This window comes from Fusarium coffeatum, assembly GCF_003316985.1.
Source record: "Fusarium coffeatum strain FIESC_28 chromosome Unknown BRIP53273_contig_125, whole genome shotgun sequence".
NCBI lineage: Eukaryota > Fungi > Ascomycota > Sordariomycetes > Hypocreales > Nectriaceae > Fusarium > Fusarium coffeatum.
The window spans coordinates 172,108-189,693 of NW_022157918.1; the positions used below are offsets into that span (position 1 = coordinate 172,108).

A 17,586-nucleotide genomic window follows, 5' to 3' on the forward strand; every position below is an offset into this window, starting at 1 on the left:
CACATACAATGGCACAGACGCTCGAAGAGAAGAGACAACTTCTCGGGAACTAAGTTAGCGAGCTTGCCGTTGATTTGAGATGGACAGACAGGAGCCAACAGTTTGGTGAGGCGATCTTCATGTTTTCTTTTCCCAGTGTCGTGTTTTTGGAAAACCCCTACTCGGGGTTTGCTTATGACACATCTGGTGATAAAGATGCCCGCAATGCGTACTTAGTAAAACAACACTTTTGATCACACGAACTGTCATTTAACAGTCATCTTTCCTGATGAACCTTATCCTCAACAAGGTCCGATTGGAAAACCCCTACGTCTGCAAATATTGAACATATGTGGTTAAAGTTCGCGCTACAGGAACTAATCTTGATGTGTAACTGCCCCCGGCAGCTGCGATTGGTGCAGGACGCCCGGTCCGTCTAGACTACGCATTCCATCGGGAGCTAGAATGTGGGACCCAGCGTTCTGGATAACAGTTATCCGGACGTCAAGATACTTGAGCACTAACATCAGACACCTTTCTTCGACCAGAAATTAGCCAGCTAGCAAGGTATTCCAGTTAAACTTGAATGTGATTACTCAGCAGTCATTTGGAAGACGGCAAATGGTTTCGGTGACACACAAGCTCATGGTTCAGCTCCAATACGCTGTCGATGCTACCAACCGTCTGGGATGCGAATATAATGCGACGGATCTCGCACTAAGGATCCGGTTCCCATTTAATTAGATATATTCATCAATAGCTTGACCTGAAGATCCGTATGCTTAGCAGCAATTTGCCACTGGTGAAAGTGAATCTTCAAGTCGTGTGCCGTAGTCCCGTACCCCTCCCATGATACCCAACACCGTTCCTTCAAATCGCAACCTCCATAACCCTAAAAACAGGATCTAAGTCTGATATCGCCTTCCCCGTTACATTAAAACCCCTGCATCCTACACACAGGCATGAACAAGTCCCCTCTGCGCGTCAGCTTCCCAGCAAAGGACCGTTCAGACGTCTTCGCCTAACAGGAGACTACTGAAGTAGCCAAGATCGTTGGTTAAGGGGGATAAGCAAAGTGGCTTGCACCCTGGAAAGTCGAGACACGCTAAAACCTTGAGGTATGGATCAAGAATACTACTCTGTATTTAGTAATTATTTATCAACCAACAGTCTCCCCTCTGGTGGATGACAACCACATTCTTTTAGTTATAAGTTATTCTTCTCTTTTATTTACTTAACTTTGGACGTTGCGACAGTCTATCAGACCTCTCTTGCCGGCCTTCGGCTCGTCGATTCGTTGAACGTCTTTCGCCGGTCGGCTTTTGAAGATCTATTGTCGATCATCGTCTTTGCAGATCTCGAAATGGTGGACAACAGACAGCCCAGTCTCTGGGTAGCGGAATGGCTTCCGTTCGTAATCGCGACCGTCTTCATTGGACTCCGCCTTATGAGCCGCAAGATCACGAGAGTGGGATTATGGTGGGATGACTACGCTGCAATTGCCTGCTACGTTTGCGCCATTATTTGGGCTGTTCAAACACCGATATGTAGGTTTTGTCTTTATCAGAAGGCATGGGGCGAACGCTAATCTTGGCCCAGGGATTCTCAACGGCCTTGGAAAGCACGCGACCGACATCGACAGAGACATCATTAAAACGAATTCGACTATGATGCACCAGCTTTACGCCATTGAACAAACATATACCTTCGTCGTTTACCTTGCCAAAGTTTCACTTTTGTTCTTCTACTGGCGCATGTTTCGAATCACAAACATCAAGATCGCCGTATACTCGTTGCTTACATTATCGACCCTTTGGCTCATCGCTCGACTCATCGTCGGCACGATTCAATGTCTACCCGTCGAAGCATTCTGGCAACTTGAGATGAGACCAACGGCCAATTGCCTCGTCGAGACGCCCAAGTATGTATTTGGCAGTATCATTTCTCACATCCTCATCGATGTCCTCGCTATTATTCTGCCTACGATACAAATCAAGAGGCTCCAGTTGCCCAAGGTCCAGAAGTTTGGAGTTCTTTTAATGTTGCTGTTTGGTACACTGTAAGATAAACAGACCTACAGGTTTTGTCGCTAGCTAATTCAATCCAGGGTGTGTGTCATCGGTCTAGTTGTCGCTATTGCTGGTGCAAATATCGCTGCCGACTCAGTTGATCTTTCATGGGATCTTGTCGATACCGTGATCTGGGGAACCGTCGAGATCAACATGCTTACTGTCTCCAGTAAGTGCTCTCTCAACCATGTCTATACTGTTATCGCTGACCACGCCGACTTAGCTTGCCTCCCAACGATTCGACCCGCCTGCCTCTCAATCGGCTCACGCCTCGGTATCGCGACCACCAGCACCGTCAGCGCCAACAGTTTCGGCCAAAGCCACTCCCGCCCGATCCCGAACCAATCAATCCGTCTCTCGACAAAACCCAAGGATGACCATAAGGACGAAACCAGCTCTACATATGAGCTTGCTACTCGCATGGAACACAACGGAGGCTCGATATCTGACTACGAGAGTCATGGACGAGGCAACCATACGGTGGTGTCGCGTGCTACTGTAGAGGACCAGGACAGTTATCCTATCCAGTCACCACCTTCCCGGGGAATATTTGTTAAGAACGAGACTTTTGTTACGTACAAAAATTAGAATAGCAATCTTAAGGCTGAATGGCCTGCATAATACACACTCTCTAAGTTGCCTAGCTTGCGAAAAGCGAATGCCGGTGATTATTAAAATTTCCACAAATATTGAGTGTTGGTTGTCAACTAACAGCATAACGGCGAGATAGCGATCTGCAAATCAACCGTCCCTTCTTGGCAATTTACCGAACTGCAGGACTGACGTCCGGGGAGAAGAAATATGATCCGATAGTGACGATCGCTAGTTAAACTATTTACGGTGCTGGAACCGACTGTGGCGTCATTTGAGGCTGTGAGCTAATATCGCTGTCGAGAAATGGTCAGTCACATTGATACCCAACGTTGAGTTTATCACTATCAACTCCCATATTATTCTGCTTGATATCTATGGTCAAAAAGGAGAGAGTATGTGTGGGGTAGTATGCCAAGATTGTCAACTGCCGGTCATGTTGGTTATACACACAAAACATACAGGCACGGATTCACTCCACACACTCTATTAATAGACACTTCGGTTGATCCCAAGGTTACATTCCGATAGATAGCAAGAATTGCGAGCGACTAATATGATATGGAGGACTGACACAATTGGGTTCAGGTGTCTAGTTTAAACTTTTCTGAGGAGCGAGTCCTGCAAAGTATGTAGCTAAAACAGACCTTCAGGTGCTTAGCAGCTATGACTTTTGGGAAGTAAGAGTAAAGACTTTAGAAAACCAAGATAGGGTCTCAGATGGCTCTTTGATTGACCTCAAGCCCTCAAGCGGTTGATTTTCTACCTAGCGGGGCTCAACTTTAAGAGTGTCTCATTAAGCCATCTAGCAACTTTGAGCCACTGTAGCTTTTGAAGCATCATAACTCATCAACTTCCCTATTCATAAATATTGGCAACTGGCTCCCAGTTCACGCTGTGTTGTAGGGCAGCTAATCTCTCAACCCTCCAAGAACAATGTCCTTCTTATGGCTACTCTGCCCTAAATTGGCACCTTAGCAAATGCCGTAATAGCGCTAAGCTATCGATTCCCAAAAATTCAAAATATTTCAGCATGCTTGAAGGATATTACCGTCCCGGCGCTCTCGGTACACGGAGGTTCCGGATCTTCCTGTTGTTCCGAGTCTGATCCGGTTGATCTCGTCATCGATGCAGGTGTGCGAAGATGTTGATTGAATTTGGTTCATAGTATATCTAAAGGATACTATAGATGTGGTTATACTAACTCTACTTCCACAACGTTTGTAGACGTCTCTACAAACTCCTCCGTCGTATGAGAAACCTCAATCTCGACACCTGCAACGCGTCTATACAGCCCACCCTTGACATCAACAGACACAGACTGGACAAGTAAAAGAAAGCTCTGCGTGAGTACAAGTGCCCTCCAGCTGCCGCTTCTCAGATTGTCAAAAAGACATCGGCATGCATCTGCCGACATGTGAAGATTTCCCCCTATGTTGTACTGGAAATTGGAAAGGCAAGCTTCCTTGTCGAGAATAACATGGGGTCCTGAGTCTCCCCATCCAGGTTTTAGCATACTCTTGGAGTCCAGCCAAAGTTCCTGTTTAATCATAGGTCCGGATAGCATTAGTCTCGATGGTGCCAGACCTTCGGATGCCCTCGCACTACTCCACTCTTGCCACCACTGTGACAGCTGCAAAAGCTCAAAGCTCCTGTTACTAATGGTAGTTATCGATAGGACGTGTGAAAACGTTTTAGCAGACCATTGCGCGTCAATAGGACCGGGAGGCACGTTCCGAACAAACGCACCCCATCGCACCGGCCCCCTGTATCCCAGCCAGGACCACGACGGAAAGCCTGACCTTCGCGCAGTCTCTTCATCGCCTCTCACCAGACACCATGCGAGAGCGCGAGTTATAGAACTAGCAGTGATCGACTCGGCGTCGAATATGAATGGGAGGCCATAGAGATGGAGCACAGGGGGTGATCTCAGAGCGAACGTATTTCCGATAGCCCGGAAAGCATTCACGATATCCGACTCAAACGAGAAGTTCAGTTTCGAGTACTCTTCCAACAACTCTGCGAAAGCGATTGGAAATCCATATCTTGAGTGAAAACGATCGTTCTTAATCACAGTCGTACCGTGAAACCATTGGTTTTCAATCAGATAGGTGCGCGGCACGCTGTCAGTTTGGAGGAAGCTGGTATCCCAAAGATCTTCCTTCTGACGCATGTAGATTGGGGCCTCCTTCGCCTTGTGCGAGAATTCTGGACCCTCTTCGGGCTCGGTCGCCTGACTTGATAGACAAGAAAACAGCAACTGAGTATCTGTGAATACAAGTCGACGCCTTGACAGCAGGCCTTCCTGGAATGTCCAGCCCCTTGATCGCCAAGTCGAATACCGTATCTCGGTGACTGCGTTCTCTTTGTCCTCGACGAGTACTGTGTTCCCGATCTTAATTGACATCCGCGGCGGGCGGCATCTCTCACTCACACCAGGGATGCCGTCACCGCAATCACTACCAGCTGCAACGATAATGGTCAGATCCGCTGATCGATAGATCTGGTCCATGATAGCTATCTGGCGAAGCTTATCCTCTTCGCTCTGTTGATCAATGCATAGCATATCGACCCATAAATAATCGTATCCGAGACTTTTCGTGACCGTTATGGCATCAGTAATAGTGCGTGGAAGTCCATCTAATGGGACACCGTAGCGCCTTTTGGGGAGGTTAAAATTGCGCCCGGTCTTGCCCCATACGTAACTGAGTGCAACATAGCGGATTCCTTGGGAACTATGTACAAGACAACGTTGATTGCAATCAATCAGAGAGATCGGAGGTGTGGAATTCGAAGCAAGGGATTTGCAGACTTCGTGACTCTCGTCGCATAGGCGTAGCCATTGTTTGGCATACTTGGTGATGTACGTTAATGTGTCGACCGTGGGCGTGGGGAGGTAACAGTCCGGGGCTTGGTACTTCCAGAGGCGAAAAGTTCCAACTATATCTCTGTCTGGCCCATCTTTTGGGGGGTTGTAATAAGTTCTTTCCACGCGCCAGTTGACTGTTTGAAACTCGTTCACTCCGCTAGTAACATGAATGATAAGACCACCTGTATCCTGGCTGCTCAGTGATGGTGTCTCGCTTGTGGGTTGTGTATTAATCCATCCCCTTAATCTTTCACTCGTAGTCTCCTCCCCGGTGACAAAGTCAACCGAATCTGGCGATGTACCTTTTATGCCAGCAGGTCTCAATCTAGCCACAAAGCTGCAAAAGACGCAATAGGCCGACTCAGGGCAGAAATCGTCCCGCGGCAAGTACAGAGTGCCAAGATCATCTTGGCGGTACTTTCCATAATCCGCTGGTAACTGGAGCCGATGGCTTATTTCTCTGGCGATAGGGCATCCGTTTTGTTGTGATTGAAGGCTTGATTCGGTATTCGGCTTGTTTGGTTGCTCGGGTAATTCAGCCTCAGAACGCGTCGCCATGACCAATGTGTGTATGCAAACCAATGTTTAGGTAGGAGATGAAGAATACGGTCCATTCATAACAGCAGCGCAAACGTCTTATAACCTAGGCAGTATGCATAGATACCCAACGACCCACATGTTGCATATCATAGGGTAAACATGTCTCTCTCGGCTTTTGCGCTTTGTTGTTATGATAAGAAAAAGCATGTCTTGCCTCTCATACATTGCAGACCAACTGCCATGGCGGCGGTTGATATCACTCCTGATCGTACGCTCGAGGGATGAATATACAGCGTTGGGAAGGAAGAATGATCTTCTAGTAAGCCCGAAGGTAAGACAGAGTATGCGCCCGCATAAACTGGCCAGTACACAAAACTATGGGGCTTGTCAACGAGATATATATATATATATATGATTATCATGACAACGCTGAACCTCTTACTCTAACGATTCTATCATATAAAATCATTAGATGTGTATATATAATCTTATGCTAGATGAACAGTCCTGACACTACCTGGGAAGTAGTCTCTTAGATCAACTTTCTTAACTTTATAACTCCACTTCCATCTTTCGTCGAGAGAGTCATAGCTTCTCATTCGACCATCTATCAAAAACTCACATTCAAAGCGCATAAGACCAACTCGCTTCGACACGCCATCCCTGGTTTGAACGAGCAGGCCATATTCGTCACCTATGACCACACATTCGATTGTCCTGGTGTCGGGGTCCTTCCGGATGTCTTCTGTGTCGGCGGTGCTACATGTCAGGAACAAAGGCCAGACAAGTGCCCTAGAAGTAGAACTCTGATCTGAAACAAGCGACAGAACTTCAGAGCCTATTGTCCTTACAGCAGCAAAGCGCACAGAGTCTCCGGAGATGAAATTTCTCATGTATCCAATTGAGAGCTCCTCAGAATATGAGCCGCGCCCCTTGTAGTCTTTCCACTTGACGAACGGGACTTCTAATACTTGAGCGTCGAATCGAAGGGTCTGGGTATATCCCAGCACTTCATAGCTTCTGCCTGACGCCAGACTGCGGGCAAAGGCTTCGTTGACCGCCACCAGTCCATTGTTTGTTGTAACCACATGCATTGGAAAAGTAAAACCACTTGGTGTTTTGTCATAAGACGACGGATTACCCCTCCCACTTACTACAGTCTTCCAACCCGACCAGGACCAAGAGGGGAACCCTTCTCTTCTTGTGACAAGGCGTTCAGTACCATACGGATACCACTGAAGGCCTAGAAGAATCGCACCAGCTATATCTTCATGCTTAAGATTTGAGTTGCCCGCGCGATACGCATCCAATTCCAGGTTCGACATCCCATAACCAGACCGACGAATGGGAAGGCCCCAGAAAGTTTCGATCGGTGGCTCAAGTTGTGAGTGAAAATTGAAAAGGCCGCCCATGGCCTCGAGAACGTCTTCTTCTTTTGTCAGTTCTCGGTAAGTGAAACTTTGTATGAGAAACATGAGCGACAGTGGATGCACCTTGCTGTCGCATCGCTCTATAATGTTCAAGCTGTTGATATCGGATTCCATTGTGGGTGCATCCAAGTCTTGTACCCGAGATTCCGTTTGGAGCATGTCCCCACACTCGAATATCACCTGCTCATCGGTGAACATCAAGAATCTGCGGGAGAAGAAGCTTTCTTGGAATGTCCATCCTCGGTGTGACCATTTTGACCTGCTTACTGTCTTCCAGGGAGAATCGCAATATGCTGTCCATGTCGTTCCATTTAACCTGATTCTTGGTCTGATCGCTCGCGACCGGGTACCCACGCCAGGAAGACCATACGATGCTCGGTTTCCGGCAGCAGCCACGATGGTGAGAAAAGCTTTATTGTCTGAAAAGTTCAGCCCACATTCGTGTAAGAGTCAAAGGTCTGAATACCTACAGATGGAATCCATACCACGCAGCTGCTGTTGCTTTTCTTCGGCATCATCCTGATTGATGCAAACCTTGTCGACCCAAAGATACTGGAGACCAAGTCCGATTGTAACAGCCATCGCATCTTGAATGACGTTGGAGATTTGTATACTTTTGCCGTTCAAGTCTCGCAATACAGACTTAGGGTCGCCAGAGCCATGTCCCTGCTCGTCAGGGCCCCAAACATAGCTGAGCGCGACGTAACGATCTCCGTGCCCATGTACAGTGACAGTCCTGCTATGGCAGTCAATCATTCTGAATTTCATGTCGTTGAATGAATCTAATTGTGGTTCGCGACAAAGTTTGCTGTGACTGGTCTCACAGTGAGAGATCCAACTCTTGATGACTCCATAGTCAATCGACTGACTGTGGACATCCACATACCGGGACACTCCCGACTCTGCTTTCCTGATAGGCACGATCTTCATCTTTCCTTTTCTTAGGGAATCCATCATGTATGGGTATGGTGCCATGATATTGATCAATAGATGACCTGGATCTCTCGCCCGTTGTTCAAGGGAAATGTCGGTGACTTCAGTAGCATGCAACCGATACTCAGCTGGCACTAGTCTCGTGTAAAATCTGCACATAGGGCACATAATGTCCTCAGAGATGCGAAGCTCAAAAAATCCAGAGTAATGTTTCGGTTCTGATGGCCCTTTCGAAGCAACTAAAACTTTGTCAAAGTCAACGTCTTGACATTCTTTGCAAAGATCGCTTGTTTGCCACTGCCGCGCATCTTGGTTAGGGTTGATGTTGGTGAACTTGGTAAACCAATTGAGACGTTCCATTCTGGTATCGCCAGAATCCTGTCCCTATAGCGTGGCTAGTTGGTAGAGATTCTTCACAAGAATAAATCTGCAAATCGGTTAGTTTATTTCTTAATATACGTCGATGTTAATGAAGAATGATTGCCTTCGAATTCTGCTGTTGTGTAGATGTAATACTTACTGCTTCACAGAGCCGATGCAGTTGAATAGTTTTGTCTTTTGGTGGGCAGCCGGTTGTTATCCTACATCTTTAAAACGTAAGGACGAGGCTTGGCATTTGCCATCATACTCGGTTAGCAGTGCCTATCATAGAAAAGAATAGCTTAGCGTCTGTTCGCTATTAGCCTAATACTTGATGCATATTTTATAAGCAACAGGCTGCATTTGAGGCCAGTACTGTAGGAATTCACAAGATTCGAAACACCATGCAGGTCCGAAGCTGCTATTTTTATTTAATCAGGGGCATAGATTAGTGTAATATTATGTCTTCAATACCTTTTAGCCCAATTAGAGCTGCAGCATTAAGTGGAAAGTATCTATAGGGCTTCTTGAATCTCGTGAGTTTCTACGGTACTCGTTCTATAGTTACAGCGCAAAGCCTTTCCGCTATCGCTTCACGAAGCTAGCTTCAATAAATCTCCCACCGGCAGCTAGAGGATCTACACGAGGGCGGGCCGCTTTAGACTGAAAGAATTAATTTTGTCGAGATGTGGTGTGGGACAAGGTGCAGGACAAGGTGCGTTGTCAAGTTGTCCAACGATTCAGCTCCCCACTCCTAACTCTTGGCTGCCGGTCCTGCCGAGATCCAATGGGACTGGTAGCTTCCAAATCTGACACATAACCATTCAAAGATAGCTGCAAGCCTAAGGGTCAGGTGACAGCGGCCTGTTGCTTTGTTGTTGATGGCTGGGTTGAAAATAGGCAGCCCTCTTTTTTTTTCTCCCATCCATGCTCAACGCATCCACACAACCAACAATTGTCTTTTAATACAAAACCATATGACAGCTCAATTGCCGAGAGAAGCGGAACGAGGCGAAATGAAGAGTACACTGACTTCACACAAGAAAATGCTCCAGCACGGGCTGCGATTCCTCATATTTGTGCCGTATAGCAGTGATCTCCTATACCAATAAGTTGATTCCTTCTTCTTGTACCTGTTGTCATCCTTGATCGATGCTTTCATGTTTTCAAACAATAGACATTTACAGATAGAAGGCCTGATTATGCAGGTGGCTAGTCTTTACTTGTTACCTACACTAATGGTTTATTCATAGCTTTAATTTTATTTACAGAAACATACAAAGGATATATTAACTACGCTTACTCTATCAACATGTTCTCGGTAGTTTTTCTTTGGGTAATATCATAGTAGACAGTCCGACTACTTCATATAATTGACGTAATTCCTTGGATTGTGAATGCCAAAATCGTCCTTATTGAGACCTGTCTATAAACCCTGTAGGTTAGTAACTGCACGCCGTTCAGATTTATACCCCGTCGCACAATAAAAAGATTCCCCTGGAGTTAATACCACATTTTGATCAGAGCTTACCGCGCGCAGAACCCTTTCCAGGACCCTGAGAATAAAACCTTCTAGACCGTCTCATGACAGTGGGTAGAACCACAGAAGGATCTGCATCTCGAACACTGGTGTCCAAAGCATTAATGCCGTTTATACCCGTATCCACAAAACCCTGGGATCTCAACCAATCGGGATACGGTGAAATAATCTTCCCGCTGGCCAAGCTTTCGGCGGTAGATCGCTCAGAGAAAAAGGCCCGTGAAAAGAGAGGGCTAGACAGAATAGTCTAGTCAGTATGCTCCAACTCAAACATGCACTAAAGATATCGTATTTTGACGGCTCTAAACCCTGCGGCTGCAACCGAAGCTAGAGCTTCAAACGGCTCTAAATCCGCCTAGAGGATCTCCTTAAGCCTATCGCAGGACAGAAACTAAGGTTTCACTGAGATTTAGTGGGAGTCTTTAATTTCAGGGCGGGGCTTCTCGATCGCCACCGTTGGATAAAAAGAGATCCCTTGAACTTTGTTTTCCCTTCTCTCACCTCCATTCTCTCTTTCGACCAACAGCAAGGTCTTGTCGCCACAATGACAGACTCATCATCCAAATCCTCCACCGACCCCTCCCACGCCGTCGACTCCTCCAAACAAGCCAACAACGCCCTTTTACCGTCCCAGCTCAGCGACGACGAACACGATGGTTTTCACAATGATCACCAGGATCATCTTGACATGCAACGTCTTGGCAAAAAGCAACAATTCAAGCGTACTTTTTCACTATGGTCTTCTATAGGCTTTGTGGCGATTTATATGGCTACCTGGGAGTTTGTTTTAATTTCGCTTGCGCCGGGATTTACGAATGGTGGTTATGCGGGTGTGTTTTGGTGCTTTGTTACGACTACTATTGCGTATAGTGCTGTTGTGGCGAGTTTGGCGGAGATGGCTTCTATGGCGCCTACTTCTGGTGGTCAATATCGTAAGTCCTCTGTACCAATTGACTAAGATGTCTGTGACTGACTGGGACAGACTGGGTTAGTGAATTCTCACCACCAAAGTATCAAAAAGTCCTCTCCTACGCTTCCGGCTGGATGACAACACTAGGCTGGCTCGCCAGTTTCGCGAGTAGCTGCTACACAATCGCCTTCCAAGTGCAAGCCTGCATCAACGTAACCAACCCGGACTTTGCATTCACACCATGGCAGATTTCCTTAATCATGTGGGCTGTTATCGTCATCACCATCGCATTCAACACATGGGGCACCGCATTTTTCCCTCAGCTCGAAACAGCCAGTCTCATCGGACATGTTCTCGGTTTCTTCGCCGTCATGATTCCTCTTTGGGTTCTTTGTGATAAGAATAATGCGAGTGATGTGTTTACGCAGTTCACTGATCAGAGTGGTTGGGATAACATGGGCTTTGCGTATATCTCTTCGCAGATCTATGTCCTGTGGTGTTGTTTTGGTTCAGACTCCATCGTGCATTTATCCGAGGAAGTCAAGAACGCGAGTATCATTGTACCAAGGGCTATTTGGTGGTCGTACGTCGGTAATGTCTGCTTTGGCTTCGTCATGCTCATCACCATGCTTTTCTGCATTGGGCCTCTTGATCCCGTCATTGCGTCTGACTGGCCATTCATCACGCTCTTTGATCGAACCGGGTCCCAGAGTTTGAACTTGTTCTTCAATGTCATTTTGTGGCTGTTGGTGTATTTGGGCAATGTTACGACTCTTGCGACTTGTGCGCGTGAGACGTGGGCTTTTGCGAGAGATCAGGGTCTTCCTGGCTCACGATGGATCGGTCACATGCAAGTTGACTTCTCTGACACGGTTTGATACCATGCTAATATTTCCTAGGGACAAGAAATGGCACATGCCCTTCAACGCGGTCTATCTCATGTCCATCGGCGCCGCTCTTCTCTCTCTCATCCAAATCGGTTCCGAAGTCGCCTTCACGGTCCTCGTCTCCCTCTCCACTCTCGGCATCATGTCGACCTACCTTCTCAGCATCGGCTGCGTTCTTCTCAAGCGCATCAAAGGCGAACAGCTTCCCTTTGCACGATGGAGCTTGGGCAAATTTGGACTGGTCATCAATGCGTTTTCGGTCCTGTACAGTTTGTTCATTGTCATTCTGTGCTGCTTCCCGCTTACGTTGCCCGTTGATACTGCGACGGCTAATTGGGCGCCGTTGATCTGGTTCGGTGTTATTCTGATTGCAGCTGTTGCGTATGTCATGCATGGAAGGAAGGCGTATACGCCGCCTGTTAATTTTGTGGAGGGTGTCAAGATGCAGGGTGTTGGACTGCAGGAGTCCACATGAGATACGAGTCTCTTCAAATGTAATAATGTTTTAATCTATCCTAGAAATATGTACACGAATTGAAGCTTCATCTTCATCCTTGCCGTTACTGAGAAGGAATACGGTAAACTTGGTACTCGTCCCCAGCACTAACAGGGAAAATATTAAACGTAACAAACCCATCAGGATGCTCCGGCTCAAGTCTAACAAAAGCCTGCGCCGCATGCTGCTGTCTAGTACTAACCCAATAAGCCCCAGCAGGAAACTTCATCGTCTTAGTAAACATCTCCGTATTAACAGTAGTAAGCGCAATACCCTCATACTTGGTAGGCGCAAGGGTAGCTTCAGTAATGTTGTACGCTTCAACTTCGCCTTCAAAGTCAATTGCTAGCTCATTCACTTCAAGACCGGCAGCGCGAAGTTTGGTGGCTGCGTGGCCCCATGCGCGACTGAAGATGTACGCTTCGGGACGAGAACGTGTGAGGTTTGACGCGGGAGGTGTGTTGTTGCCGAATTGAACGGGGACTTCGGTGAGATCACCTGTTTCAGCGTTGATGTAGTTCCATGTAGAGTTTGACCAGCGAGGTTGTTCGCGCACGATGATCTCTTGGTCATTGGTGATAAAGTCAGCACGTGCAGACTCGACCGTGTCGTAGATCAATTCAGCGTTGTCGGCGGCTGTTTGAAGAAGGGTAACGGCAGCGGTAAGACCGGCTGTAGTTCGACGCTTGAAGTATTGGTCTCCTAGACCGATTCCTCGTGTTTCGGATAGAAATGCAAGACCTTGGCCTAGAAAGACGGTGACTTCACCACGTGTGTCTGTGACGAAGTCTTGCAGACGAATGCCCTGGCCTTCCTCTTGGAATGCAACGACGTAGCCACTTGAAGTCAAGTTCTTGTCTTCCAGCGCAGAATGAACCTTGGGTACGAACAGAGATTCTGCAAGAGACCGAATATCCTCGTGAACGTTGGGGTTCTTGAACGCAGAGAATTGGCTGTCCTGAGAAGGTATGAATGTCTTGTTGTCGTAGGTCAACCGTCGAGCAGCACCATACTCGTGGCAATCAAGATGAAGATGAGCGTTGAACTTGAGATTCAGCGCCTTGACGTCCATGGTTTGCTGAGAAGCCATTTTCGTATGGTCCCGGTTCGGGTCGAAGCCAGTAGCCAAGTATCGCTGGAAATAAGCCGCTCCATCAGGATTGTACCGCGGCAGAACCATAATATCTAACTTCTCCAGAATAGAAGCTGTCCATTCTGGTTGAGCGTCCATTTTGCCCAGCAGCGCAAGAATAGCTTCTTCACCCGCTGGTTCATTTCCATGAACATGGCTCTGAAACCACACGCGGACCTTGTTGGTTCCATTACCAGCCATCTTAGTTGTCTGGAGAAGCGACTTGGACGATGACAGGACAACATAGGGAATGGACCGACCCTCCTCTGAAGAGAAGGTAGGGTTGTGGTATGTCATCCAATCATTTCTTGACGCGAGAGTCGCAAGGAATTGCTCAAGGGTTTGTTGAGAGTTGGGAGTGGCTGTGCCGTTGGCGAAAGCCTTGTTTACGCCATCGGGGTTGAGAAAGGCGGGTGAGTAGAGCTTGCCGTCAACGTCGGGGAAGTTGGCGGCGACTTGTTCTGACTCTTGGGCGAAGGGGACTTGATTGTCGGCATATTTAATCTGAGCGGCCGCCGTCCCAAGAAGGGCGGCGATGGTAAGGAAATGCATGATGAATTGGCGTACTTGTCCAGCCCCAAATAACGGGACCTACGTCAGCTTTTATACCGGCGATCTCACCAAGAACCAGGCAATTGAGTCAAGAGCCCGACAATCAGGTTCTCAGTCCGACTCGTTCACCGATCGAGCTTCCCTTCTGGTCGTAGTCCCTGACGTTGTTATCTTTAAGCTTAACAGATCTCCGCGAAATATGGGTACGGAGCATCAATTGGCGAATGGTGACGTGGTCCAACCCCGCGATTTTTACCCGCCAAGACCCGCGATGGATGTCCAACATACCCTCGGACTTGGCGCTCCGGTCACGGATGGAAAGTTTACCGATGGCGGGTAAGTACCGTCGGGTATGGTGTTTTCTTCGTCAGATTGATGTTGAGGGAATTGATACTGTTTTGTCGTGACGATGATTGATTTGGTGCTCGGGATCCGGTGACTGGGGTTACACGGCGACCAGAATGAGCGAACGCTGTACCACTCTACACAAGGTTTTGAGAGCAAACTTAGAAATCAGTGCTCATTGAATACCTTAACAATTAAGCTAGGAATACACTAACAGGTGGTAAGAGAACTTGGTGATTAATACGTCTAAACCACCTCGACAAAGTTATAAACCACCTGAACCTCCATCATGGCTTTCGCACGATACCTCTGTTCAGAATATGAATATCCGTAACCTCAACCTCCAGCCCGATCCTGGGTACCATAGCAAATGAATCAAGTCTCTCCACCATACTTCTTCAGCATGCCCTCAACAACGCGAATGTTCTCCGCCCAAAACTCCTTCTTCTCAGCCATCGACATCCTCCGCCGACAATTCTCCTATTTGATGAGGCAACTCAGAGGGATGGATGGGCAAATCCCAGACACCCTGCCAAGCTAGAGCCATCTTGCGCACGAATTGGAGTTTGTCGGAATGGGGCATCTGGGGATAGACTGTTTCTGCCATAACGCCAGGAATGAATTCCGTGATCTGCCGTCCGAACCCGGTCCTCTGTTGATGCTCTGCTTCGCCTGGAATAGAATACACGGCAGGCATTGGGATCACGCCTGGCTTGACTTGGTTGTAATTATCGACAAACTTCATCAACGCGTCCATGGAAGCCACTTTTCCGTGGTGGCGCATCTGAACGATATACGCGGTGTCGGGTTTGCCCACGACCGTCACTTTGTATGAGATGCTGAAACCTCCGTCCGTATATCTGCTCGAGGTCGCGACCGTGTCGCCGGTCGCAGCGAAAATGGCTTGTCGCATTTCTTCGTCCGTGATCTCGATCTTCTTGGGGACCGAGAGCTCTCCGCTTCGTCGATCGATTTTGATGCGGTATCTGTCGACAATTCGTGGTTCATCGTCACGAGGCTCGATTGACGCCGAGAAGGTGAAGTGGGGGGTGTAGTGCTCATTAGAGCGTATCCGACGACCTTTCCCTCAGTAGGGCCGATAACGTCAGTATAGATATATTTCAGGATCGCCTTGCCGGCCTGAAACTGGTCCATGATGTCGGTGTTGGGAGATGTCATTGTGTCGAGTTTGTAGAGTTCAGAAAAGGACGCGAGGAGGGCGAGGGAAAGATATGGTTATATGTTGGGGGAAAGAACGGGTCGGGGTTCCTGACGCGCGTGCTTCTCAGGCCGAGTGAAACAATTCGATGTGAGAAGGAAGGGCCTAAATATCCTCCCTCTGTGTTGAATCTTAGGAGGCAGGTGTACTCTTTGTATTCGCACTATGTACAGAACAGCCTATCATGAGTCCCAGCAACCTTCAATCTTCAATCGGGCCAACCACAGACTGGCCGGCCAGTGAGTCGATGCCGAAAGTGTGACGTCGGGAATCAGAAACTTTAACCTTAATTATCTCGTCCGAGCAGCATGCTAGAGTGATCATATATCCTATCTAACAGTGAACAGATGGCTAAAGAAGACCCTGTTCAAGATGCTCATTGTCCCATGTGAGGCTAGCATCGTCAGTTAACACCATCGCAGCAACATTCATGAGGCAGATTAAATATATTTCCACGAGGGCAGTGTCTGAAAGCACAGTAGTTATACTGTCAACCTTCTCAAAGTTGTAAGAACGGTCGGTGGAAATATTTTGCGACTGAACGACAGTGTTATCCATCAAGAGACGAATATCGCAGGCACCAACAGCATCGATATCATCTACGTAAGCAACCCAGGCCGACTAAGATTTATCGTACAGAATCTTCTGCTGGAAGGCCTAGACCGTTTCGACAAGGCTAAGATCGTCAACTAAAACCCCAATACCAAGCCCTTGATTCTCGCAGATCATAAAGATTCCAACTACATCGGTCTTAGCAGAGGCAGTCACAGTTACTTGTGCCTTCTCATAGATCAAAGGCTCAGATACGGAATACTGGTGTGTAGCGACAACTTCACCACCGAAGTTTAGCTGACTCGTACAATAGAGGGTCTTTCCAAAGGTTGATGCAAACCAAGCAGAGAGGACGTATTGACTTCCGGGATTTAATCCAGGGACATCTTGCTGGAAAGAGATGGGGTTGGTCTGTAGCATGGTCATGTGCCTGAGGATAAATGTCAGTATTCTGTTTGGAGGATAGGCGCGTGGTGCTTACATGGATCGTGCACCTGATCTAGCAGGGTAATCAGCATTTGACTCGAAGACTTGGATAATGCCCCCTCGAGGAGTGGTTCTTCTGGTCCATGGGAACCCGTTAAAAATACTGTCGTCATTAGGTTCTTCAAAACCAGCGTTAAGGAGATAGTTTATTGCAGTAGGCACGGATTCTGTTGTCGTTGTGGTAGTTGTATCATCAGCCACAGTAGTGGCAGATGTTTCTACCGTAACGACTGCATCCTCCACAGTGGTAGTGGCAGTTCCTGCGTATGTCAGAGAAAAGGTTGTCTCCGAGGTCGCGGTCGATACTTCGAGAGTGATTGACGCTTCATAACCAGAAACGACTGTGGACGAAGCGCCTTGAATAACAGCCGATGTCGACTCGATTTCTGGATTGGCAGTGGAGGATGGCTCGGTCACTGTTGTTGTCTGTCCCATTGAGCTCGATCCGACGATGGAAAGAGACGCAGGTTTACATGGAACTGCATTGACGCCAGCGAACCCAAGGACAAGTGCAACGCCCAGAACCTTCAAGCTTGCCATCTTTGAGTTTCCCATCGTCATAGTTTGAGTACGAAAAGAAGTGAAGATGATGAGTTCCTACATTCAGTGACATGGAATATCAGATACGAATTGGTAAGGAGGTCACAAATAGGGGCCGGAAGTAATCGACTGGGTGTTAGACACTATCGAAAGCAT

The 17,586-nt window shown here is 47.7% G+C and overlaps 6 protein-coding genes across 6 annotated transcripts; 2 read left to right on the forward strand and 4 right to left on the reverse strand.

The window, feature by feature from the left end:
- Window positions 1-1,342: 1,342 nt before the first annotated feature.
- On the forward strand, window positions 1,343-2,636 carry FIESC28_05838 (uncharacterized protein; the record flags this gene model as incomplete). The annotated part of the gene is made up of 4 exons (XM_031159983.1): window positions 1,343-1,526; window positions 1,579-2,038; window positions 2,087-2,217; window positions 2,272-2,636. 4 exons carry the CDS (start codon window positions 1,343-1,345, stop codon window positions 2,634-2,636), a joined length of 1,140 nt encoding a protein of 379 aa, XP_031015985.1.
- Window positions 2,637-3,834: 1,198 nt separating this feature from the next.
- On the reverse strand, window positions 3,835-8,771 carry FIESC28_05839 (uncharacterized protein; the record flags this gene model as incomplete). Its single annotated transcript, XM_031159984.1, has 5 exons — window positions 3,835-5,939; window positions 6,671-7,040; window positions 7,203-7,897; window positions 7,949-8,217; window positions 8,365-8,771. 5 exons carry the CDS (start codon window positions 8,769-8,771, stop codon window positions 3,835-3,837), a joined length of 3,846 nt encoding a protein of 1,281 aa, XP_031015986.1.
- A 2,084-nt stretch (window positions 8,772-10,855) lies between these two features.
- Window positions 10,856-12,583, forward strand: FIESC28_05840 (uncharacterized protein; the record flags this gene model as incomplete). Its single annotated transcript, XM_031159985.1, has 3 exons — window positions 10,856-11,243; window positions 11,294-11,960; window positions 12,121-12,583. 3 exons carry the CDS (start codon window positions 10,856-10,858, stop codon window positions 12,581-12,583), a joined length of 1,518 nt encoding a protein of 505 aa, XP_031015987.1.
- Window positions 12,584-12,668: 85 nt separating this feature from the next.
- On the reverse strand, window positions 12,669-14,288 carry FIESC28_05841 (uncharacterized protein; the record flags this gene model as incomplete). The annotated part of the gene is made up of 1 exon (XM_031159986.1): window positions 12,669-14,288. One exon carries the CDS (start codon window positions 14,286-14,288, stop codon window positions 12,669-12,671), a length of 1,620 nt encoding a protein of 539 aa, XP_031015988.1.
- Window positions 14,289-15,081: 793 nt separating this feature from the next.
- FIESC28_05842 (uncharacterized protein) lies at window positions 15,082-15,812 on the reverse strand (the record flags this gene model as incomplete). The annotated part of the gene is made up of 2 exons (XM_031159987.1): window positions 15,082-15,651; window positions 15,711-15,812. 2 exons carry the CDS (start codon window positions 15,810-15,812, stop codon window positions 15,082-15,084), a joined length of 672 nt encoding a protein of 223 aa, XP_031015989.1.
- Window positions 15,813-16,509: 697 nt separating this feature from the next.
- On the reverse strand, window positions 16,510-17,445 carry FIESC28_05843 (uncharacterized protein; the record flags this gene model as incomplete). The annotated part of the gene is made up of 2 exons (XM_031159988.1): window positions 16,510-16,834; window positions 16,886-17,445. The coding sequence occupies 2 exons, from the start codon at window positions 17,443-17,445 to the stop codon at window positions 16,510-16,512; spliced, it is 885 nt and encodes a 294-aa protein (XP_031015990.1).
- Between the last annotated feature and the right edge of the window lie 141 nt (window positions 17,446-17,586).